The sequence below is a fragment of the Mesitornis unicolor genome, unplaced genomic scaffold (genome assembly GCF_000695765.1).
Source record: "Mesitornis unicolor isolate BGI_N332 unplaced genomic scaffold, ASM69576v1 scaffold20530, whole genome shotgun sequence".
Classification (NCBI taxonomy): Eukaryota; Metazoa; Chordata; class Aves; order Mesitornithiformes; family Mesitornithidae; genus Mesitornis; species Mesitornis unicolor.
In genome coordinates this window covers 15,076-24,618 of record NW_010157836.1, presented here as the reverse complement: position 1 = coordinate 24,618, position 9,543 = coordinate 15,076, and the positions used below count along the sequence as shown (strand labels likewise).

General features: G+C 40.9%; 1 protein-coding gene across 1 annotated transcript in view; it reads right to left on the bottom strand.

The window, feature by feature from the left end:
- The window catches only part of LOC104538464 (EP300-interacting inhibitor of differentiation 3-like), a 10,802-nt gene extending 10,376 nt beyond the window's left edge, over positions 1-426 (bottom strand). The window contains exon 1 of the mRNA XM_010181679.1: positions 244-426. Coding sequence (XP_010179981.1) covers positions 244-426 — 183 coding nt within the window. The remainder of the gene's footprint in view (positions 1-243) is intronic.
- Between the last annotated feature and the right edge of the window lie 9,117 nt (positions 427-9,543).

The window sequence follows — 9,543 nt, the reverse complement described above, 5'->3', positions numbered from 1 at the left end:
GCCGCCGCCCCCGGCAGCCCGGACCGGCGGAAACCACCAAGGGCGCGGAAATGCCACTACCAGGCGCAACGGCGGCCCGAGAGGGCCAAACACGTGAGGAGAGCGCGGGGCGGGGCCAAGGTCACCACAGCCCGCTCCGGAGCGGGCGCTGTCCCCGCTGCCGCCCCGTGAGGTCGCTGCTGGGCAGAGGCGAGCGGAGCCCGCTGTTCGTAGGCGGAGAGTTCAGGAGAGCGGGATCCTCGCCCTCAGGGCGGGAGGCGGCACGGAGAGCGGCGACGCCTCGCTGAGGTGACAGCGGCCTCGCAGCGGGGTGGGAATGCGGCAGCCGGAGCCACCGCCGGGCGCAGCCTCGCCAGCCGGAGCCACCGCCGGTCGCAGCCTCGCCAGGTGCTCGACTTGTTCCGAAATAAATTGTGCCGAAATCATTGCGATTAAACCGCCGAAGAGTCCTCTCCTGCCTGGTGTGACTTTTAACCTCTTGGATTATGGAAGTTTTCAGCCTTTATTTGCTTTTAAAACGGGAGCAGAAAAGTCTCAGCACTTTCACCTTTAATAAGGAGTGGGAAAGTGATGATGAAACTGATGGCAGCAAATCTTTCATCTACTTTTAAGCTAACATCTGAGGAGAAGAGGTGAAAATTACTGACAAAAGGATGGTACTGAGCGTCTCTAATGCAAATATTTCCGTAGTCACTAAGCAGGGATCTGTGCTTTGGCAAATAAAGTAACAAATACATACTTGGAAATGGAATAGACTCCTAAATTAGTTAATCATGACTGGTGGCATTGTTAGTACAAAAAAACCCAATAAAGTTAAAGCTGAGTTAAATGCAGGAATATGTATAAGGAAGAAATGCATCTTCAGTATTTTTAAATTGTCCACAAACGAGCGTTACAAGTCTGGAAAATTCAGCAACGTTCAGATTGTCATTTCATGATGACCATTTAATATGACAGACCAAAACAAAAATTCTTTTATATACAGTTTCTCCTCCCTTTTTCCCAGTGCCAGTATCATTAGGGTTGAGTTTTGTGTAAAGGTGGATCTGGCTCCTAATTTGGATCAGGGGGCCAAGTAATGTCTGTCATTGCCCTGAGTTTCTCCTAGTTCATTGTAAGTAGTAGAACTCTTGTATAAATATCCATAGTTTAGGAAGTTTGATGAATGATTATTTCTGATGTCCTGATGATCCTACCTTAAGAATTCCTTGAAGCAGACTTTTGGTTTGTGTTACCACACCAATCAAATAAAATAATCAATTGCAATCTATTTGAGTGGTAACTGTAGAGTTGCACAAGATTCAGATGAAAAGAGAATTAAAAGAATATGGAATAATATCAAGTTGCCATAATCTGTAAGAAACTCAAAACAGCCATATGTGCTAAAGGCTTAATTCCTGCTTTCCTGGTTACACCATGTACCTCCCCTTAATCATGGAGTTCAGGACCTCTGCAATTTCACAGTGACTTTTTTGAGGGCTTCAGGAGGCTGGAAGTTGGTGAAGCAGTCCGAGAGGCAGAAAGAAGTAGCTGCTTTGTCATTTGGATCATTTAAGTCCTATTTTGCAATGGTTTTAAAGCAAGCTCTGCTACACAGGGTTCACAATTGCAAGACTACAATGTTTGAGGCATTAACTCTTTCGGTCTCTCACAACATTAAAAGTTGATTTCTAGGAAGTTTCCTAACGGTCTTTAAAAATCATACCTTTTTCATTGCAAGGAACCTGGGAATTCATTTGCAGCTTTCTCTGCTTAACTTTCAAGTTCAAATTAATCCTGTAAAATACAAATACATAACAGTGTTTCATTATGTGATTAATACTATTGCGTTGCTCTAATTACTGTGGTGTTTTATTGGAGTATTTTTAGCAGGTGTTCTAAAGCATCTTCAAAGATGGGACTGATTCAGTTCAGTCATGGCTCTACCTTGTCTCCCCCAAACCCGTACTTCTGCTGGACTACAGACTGCAACTATGCCTAAGCTATCTTTCAAAATGCATGTTTAAAATATTTCCATTTTTGGTACAAAATGATTGAATTCTAGTTTGGACTCTTGAACAATTTCCTATTCTTATACTTTGTGTGACTAGTAGAGCGCTATCAAATTTACATTGCAAATGCGTTATGAGTAATATGCTTTTGGGCCCTAACACAGAAAGACTCAAGAGAGGATCCAAACAAGACTGGGGCCCATTGTGCCATGCAAGTACACAAACACATAGGAAGAAATATTTCCTATTCCAAAGACTTTGTAATATGGTGCAAAATGCAAAATGCTGAGTTGAGACATAAAGGGTTCAATATGAGGTGAGAGGTTCAATACCTTGCTGAGGAAATCTTGTATCCAGTCTCATCCAAACACTTATCTTGTGTTTCTGAAGATGGTGCTGGCTTTCTTGAAATCCATGTTTGACCTTTCTTGGTGCTTACACAAGCATGGCCTGTGAGTCATTGGGTACAAGAGCAAAACATCCCACAGGCTGCTCTTTGTCTCAAATACATGGTAAAATAGCTAAAGTGTTCTTAAAGAGGCAACCTACATTAACCAAAATTGAAACACTAAAAAGCACAATAGCGCAACAAATACCATGCAGCATTTAACTCACTTTTAACAAGAATATTGTGCACTGCAAAACAATTTCATCAATTACTGTCACACTCCTACAGAGGTTTGTATTTCTGTATGAAATGACACTACTCCACATAGATCGGTGGCGTTTAATCTGAATTCAGTTTTCAGTTTCATCCCCAAAACCTCTTTCACTGAGGCTACAGGTGTCACTTGGGAGTGGAGGGAATGGGAGGAAAAGCCCAAGCTGCTTTTGGTGTGGACTGGTCTGTCACCACGGAGCTGTGGGTGGGATAGGAGATGGATGCTATCAGGACTCCTAATTCCTATTTTTCCTTCTTGTTGCAGAGGCCAGGCTGGCGGTTCCAGACAGCGTAAGGAAGTATCGTGGCATTTTGGGAGAGACTGAATCTGGGACTGCTGGAAGTAAAGGTATAACTGCACCTTTTTGCAGGAGGACAGAGTTTCAGGGGTGGGAGTCCCGACCAGCACAACCTCTGTGCTGTGTCATGGCTGGGAGGTGACACAGAGCCACTGTGCCAGCACTGGTTATCCTGCAGGTAGGTGGGCACATACATTCTGCAGGGCTGCCCTACATCTACAGAGATGTCTAGGTTCTTGACTCCTGTTGATTTCAGTGGGAAGAAGTGCCTGAATTGTGCAGTAAGTAGATCCTGCATTTCCAGCTCTTGTCCGTAAAGTATTTTATCAAGTGAATGATTTTTGACCTGTGCTGTAGCAGTATTGTGGACAGCAGTTTCCTGATATACAGACAGTGAAAGGCAGAGAAAAGCAGAAGAATGAGGGCTGAAAACAGTGTTTCAGGCTCTAGGACAGGTTGTGAGGAACTCTTACCAGTCTCAGCTATAGCAACGGCATATTGTGTGTTATTCAAGAGAATTCGCAGCAGTGTTCCCCTCCCATTCACAGTGATACGGCATCCTACCAACAATTATTTTCTTAGGAAAACACATTAAGCTGATTTTCAAACATAGTTCAACAGCTGGAAGCCACAAGAGGCACCATGCAACCCACAGTTTCTGCCCTACGTACCACCAACTCTGTTTAAGAATTACATTATTTATCTGAAATTTAATTTACAACACATGCAATATCACCTCTCATGTCCCAGACCTCACCTTCCAAAATCATGCCATTGCATTCTGTAAGCTGACTCACAACACATAGCTTCAGAAAGAAGAGAAATATAGGGGAATATTATTAAGAAGCTGTCATGTGTGCCCTTAATGTATGTGGACTTTCTCCTCCCAGTGAGTCCAGATGCAAATATAGGCTTAACAAATATGAGTATACATGACTTACATTTTTTTAATATCATCTGATTATGAATAATATGAACTAAATGTCTTGCGATATTGCCAGCCATTCCCCTGCATTCTGGTTTTGAAAGTTCTGCTTGTCCAGATGACCAGATCTCTACTTTTCTGACTGTTACTCTGTATATATGCCAATTGTTATCATCAACAGCAGAAACAGTAACTTCAGAAAATGGTCTGTGTTCAGTTCATTGTGAGATTTTCAAGTTGTTTTTACTCACCAAGACTATTTTTCCATCTCTCTTCCATTCAGTTCTTATACATGCATGTATGCAAAACATTATTCTCATTTAAATGAGAAGAGTCACATAGAGGAATCTTAAAATTAATATTTCAAATTTGTTAGCAGAAATTCACTGTCTGCAGATTTCACCATCCCCTCTTTTTCCTCCTCTCAATGCAGAAATGCACATAAAGCTCTTGGCATTTAGCAGATCTCCAACTGAATTCTAATCCTTAACATTGCATACCTTGCATATACCATGACAAGCAGCAGCTCATATGGATACTGCATTTCAGCAAGCAACAGGCAGTCATCAAATACAGAGAAATAATGTGGTTTTTCATGGTGCCGAGAAGTGAATTACCAGAGGTATTGATTGTGCATCTCGGACAGCTCAGGAGCTGCCCAGCATGGTAGTGCTCATCTAGAGCCAATAAACTGTGAATCTACCACCATTTGATTTACTATCAGATTTAATTGTTTGTCCAGTTCTAGAAGATTGGTCTCCTGGTGTGAGGATCCCCAGTCTGACAGCAGATGTTCCTGGGCCTTAATGGAAAAATACATGTTTTTAAATGAGGCAGTTCTGTCACTGCCCAGGAGCACTGCATATGATTTTAAACACAAACATTTTGCATTTCCCCTCAATACACCACAATAAATGCTACTATTCCAGACAAAGAGATAAAGCAAGAAATTAATTGTGTAAGAACATTGCCACACAGGACCTTTTGCTCAGTGGTGGCTGCTCCTGACATAAAGATAATCCTGGTAATCTGAAATGGGACCTAGACTAATTGAAAACATCAGAAACAAATCATCTAAGATATTTGCCATTCGACTGCCAGCTTTGCAAGCAGAGATGAGGGCAATTTATTTTAATAACTGCAGCTGATTTAAAAGAACACCCCTGTTTTAGCAATGTGCAAGTGTAAGTTCATACACTTGGTTCTTGCAGAAGCTTTTATTTCCATGTTTACAGATAATCTTGTGGGAGTTAAAAATCTGGCACCAGCTACTCTTTCAGCGGAGTGGATTAGGTTACAGCCCATCAAATCACAGTATACGTTGTGCCAGTCTAAGAAGGTATTTTCAGGGGAATATGAAAGAACAATTATTAATAGAACTCTGAAAAAAAACCCTGGGGCCCAATCTGGTGGGATGTCAGGGAAAAAGCCCCGACAGGATCAAACCCTCGTTGGCACCAGGAGCTCTTTGTTTTTAATGACTTGGAAGGTTTCATTAAGTGAAAGATTGACACAAGGTTGCTACAACAACATGTGTAAGTCATGCTGGTGGAGATCAAAACACTTCCACTTTTTCCCTGCAATCAAACAGCAGTTTAGTTTAGGAAAGAGTAAAGAATCTTTGCAAGAAGGAGCAGGACATATATACATACATCAATGATGCCTCAGAGCGGAGAACAGCCAGACAGCTGCTGCCTTGGTGGTCTGTCCACTACATTTCAAATGGAGGAAAAAAGAATTAAATGCAAATACAGAACAATGCCAGACTTTTGCAGAAGAAAAACCCAGTTAGTGCTGTGTAGAGCTGTGCCCATATTTTGCATACCTGCATGGCAGTTTTTTGGACACTGATATTTTAATATGCCAATAATTTCTGTATTCCCAGAAAATTCATAGCAATTCAATTTTCTTTATAGCAGTCCAGAAGTTAATGCCTATTAGACATTGCCAGCACCATGCAAGCAATTGACTTAAACCTAAGCGCTTCTGTGACAGGTTTAATCCTATCACAGCAATCATTTCTTCATATCTTGTGCTGATGTGATTGTATTTTTATTACATGTGTTTAAAGACCTGTAACTCACAACCTATTATGGAAAAAATATTTTTTTCCTCTGAAATAATGTATTCCAAAGGAGGTTTTTCCAAAAGTACCATGTAACTGAAAACATGCTCTACTTAAAAGGCAGTTCTAGGATTGGTGCGGGTTTCCTATTCCAGCAACACGTGCTTTGGTGGTTTCTAGTTGATACAACTCTGTACTGAAGTGGCATGGTTTTTTCCTGAAAGGCTCACAGATGTAACACTAACTTCAACTCCTATGGCTGAAAGATCCATCTTTTCTCCATCGTGAGAAGAAAGAAGCTGCTTTCCCTCTTTTCTGACCGTGTGGGCAAGAGAAGTCTGAACCCTGGCAGAAGGATGAAGAATGGAATGGAGGCAGGAGTTGTCTTTTTCCTCCTCTCCCCCCTGCCAGGTAATCTTCTACCATTCCTAGGCTTTGAGTGTTTATTCTGAACTCCAGCAAAGCATTCCTCATGAAATACGTGGAGCAGTGCTTACTTGCAGTGGTTTTCTTAAGGCAGCTAACACTTTTAGCCATGCTGTGGTTATAGAAGTTTTTCACGTGGTAAATGGATTGATTTTCCCAAACTTTGCTTACTAAGTCAGGTGAGAGACACAGCCTGATCCTTCATAGCTACAGTCCTGGAGTGAAAAGCCAGAGGGTAAAATTCCAGTTACATTGGTGCATCGTGAAACTTGTCTCATTGCCTTTAGCAAACAGCATATGAACAGCGATGACCATGTACACCCCGTGTACAGGACCTGTCTCCTGTTATTCTCATCCAGCAACTGAGGATTCCTGCGAAGAACTGATGTGTCATAGCCTCACAGCTCCCTGGGTCAGATTCCTTACACCTCGTAGCTGGCCAGCATAGTGTTCTCAACCATAAGCCAATTCACATTAATAGAACACTTTCATGTGATCCAGGGAGAAAGGGGATCCATACAGCAGCTAGAAGTGAAGGAGTGCAGAAGGTTAGAGAAATCAGGGACAGAGTGGTACATTTTAATTTGTAGTCTAAAGGAAAATTGGGTAAGTAATTTTTTTATTAGTTCTTTACATTTAAAAATGTCTGGACTCAAAACAGTTTACTAATTACGTTTTAGACATTACAAAAAAGCAAAGGGAGCATCTTAGAAGTAAAAGAAACTTTTCTCCTTACCAGGGAAAAACAGTGTCTCCTTTGGGGTTTTACAGTTTTGTGATCTCTTGCCGAACTTGTTTTACAGTCCACATAACCTATAAAGTAGTCTACAGGATTATGTCTATTCAGTCAGGATCTTTCTAAGACCAAGAGACTGATCATTAAGTCTGCATGCCCTAAAATAGCTGTTTAAAAAACATGTTACAACATTACAGCCTGTCATAGCTATTTGCAAATGCTGGAGTTGTAAAATATGGCTCTCGTCCACCGTTGTTCTTTTTTCAGAAATAGTTGTAAGGATTTGTTTCAGAAGGGATTGCTTGTTGATTTTAAGTTGCCATGTAACGACAAGAATGTGTGTTTCTCATGGAGAATTTCAGAGATAAAATTAGCTGGCTAGTCACTGGAAAGATTATGCAGATGTTTGATGATGTTCTTAAGTGAGAACGGACTACGATGTTTTGTCCCTTCATGCACAATGAGGTTTGCTTCAGGCTATAAAACACAACGCTGAACATCTGTAGGCAGAGTATTGCTTCTGGTGACCGAAGCCTCTTATAGATCTTCAGGTAGTTGAAGTCACTTTTAGCCATTCCCACTAGAACTGATCAGATTAAAGTAATACTTCACTATTTTTAAGAATAACATGAATTTGACTATGTTATCATTTTGAACATTGATGACATTATATTGAAATATGTGGACCATGGCCACTTCAGTTATTTCTGGGGTTTTTTTAATGAACAGATTTTATACTACCTCAATGTTTTGGAATGTTCTGTGTTTTGGAAACTATTTTTCAAGTAACCTGCCTTTAAAAAGACATGTTTATCTTCAGGCAGAAACTAAGGATGACAATGGCCGACATGCTTCTAATCTGCATTACAAAGTTAGTATTTCCTACAAAATCTCATCTTATCCAAAAAATAGAGTGCTTATAGCTTGGATTTGTTTTTCATGATTCAGCTCTTCAGGATCAAGCTCCTAATTACATAGGAGTAGACCTTTTTCCCTTTACACAGCCCAAGAGATGGGTTAGAAACCTGCTATACTTGTAGGAGTTAAGAAAAAAATCTCCATCCCCTCATGTCAAAGCTTTTTAATTATAGATTCAGAGGTTAAGTAAGTAGATGCTAATTCATATATCCATAAATCTTATTTTAAAGGGATTTTGGAAAGTAGAAAGGTAGAAGGGCTGATAGTTGGCCAGGAATGTTAGGTGGGACTATGGATGGGAGATCTAATCCTCACTGGCTGAGTTTTCGGTACCCTGCCATTGCATCTACATCTACAACATCTACATCTACATCACTTACATCTATATCACCTACATCTACACCCATGCATCTTTCCAGCTTTGAAACGGAGATCTGTGACCATGACAGGCTTGCATACCCTGGCTCAGGGAGATCAGTGGTCACTTTGCACTTGCTCCAGAAGTATCAGGTTTATGTTTTTCATCAAGTGTTTTCCACAGGGCAAGTTGCGGAAAGCAACCTAGTCTAGGAAAAAGCTGATACATTATAGCTTGGTTATATTGTTAGTAAATCAAGTTGTCAATGGCTGGATGTGCTTGGATTGTCACATGGGGCTGGTTAGAAAGGACACCTGCTCAAAACCACTCAAAAAAACTACTGCAAAAAAAAAAGAAATAAAATAAATGCCCTCAGTTCCAACCTTGGCAATACTAGAGAATAATAGCATTAAAAATGATTTTATGGCAGTGTTAGAGAATGTTTGACCTGTAATGCTGAGCAGCTTTCAATCAGTGCTGTGCAGCTGAGGGAAGTCAGACCAAGCCTTCATACTGGCCACTGACCTCTTTTCTGGAAAGATGGGCCTTCATTCTAGGGGAGGGGAAGCCACTACTGCCAAAGACGTTCAGATCAGCTTTTGTGTTTCCTGATGCCAGTGGGACAACATTTATAGAAGCCCTTTCAGTCCATGAAAAGTCTGAAAAGTGTAAAATTTTACCCTACGTCTGTGATCTAAGCTTAAAGCTAAATGGACAGCTTAAATTCAGTTGATTCTGTATTCAGTTGCAGCAACTAATGGTTTGAAGAGTTGCAATGCTGACAGTCAGTATAGGAATAGAGCCATCACAGATAATACTTCTTATTTTTCTTACATAATCCTTTTTAAGTGCTGGCTTCTAAAAATCGCATGGTGAAAAACAGTTTGATTTAATTTTTGTATGTTTTCATTAGAAACTCCTGAATGCAGGACATTCTGAAAACCTATCTGTTGATCAAAATAGAGACACAGAATATACAAGGCTGAGCAAGTTGGACCAAACACTCAACTAGATATTCTTGCCAAATTAAATTTGTCATAAAATGCTAGTTAGGACTTGACAGACTCATTTACTTCTCTGGTTTCACAGCAAGCATATGATCCAGCTAACGCTCTTGGTTCCTGGTCAGACCCAAGACTCAGCCAGCTCCCACTCCTTGCAAAT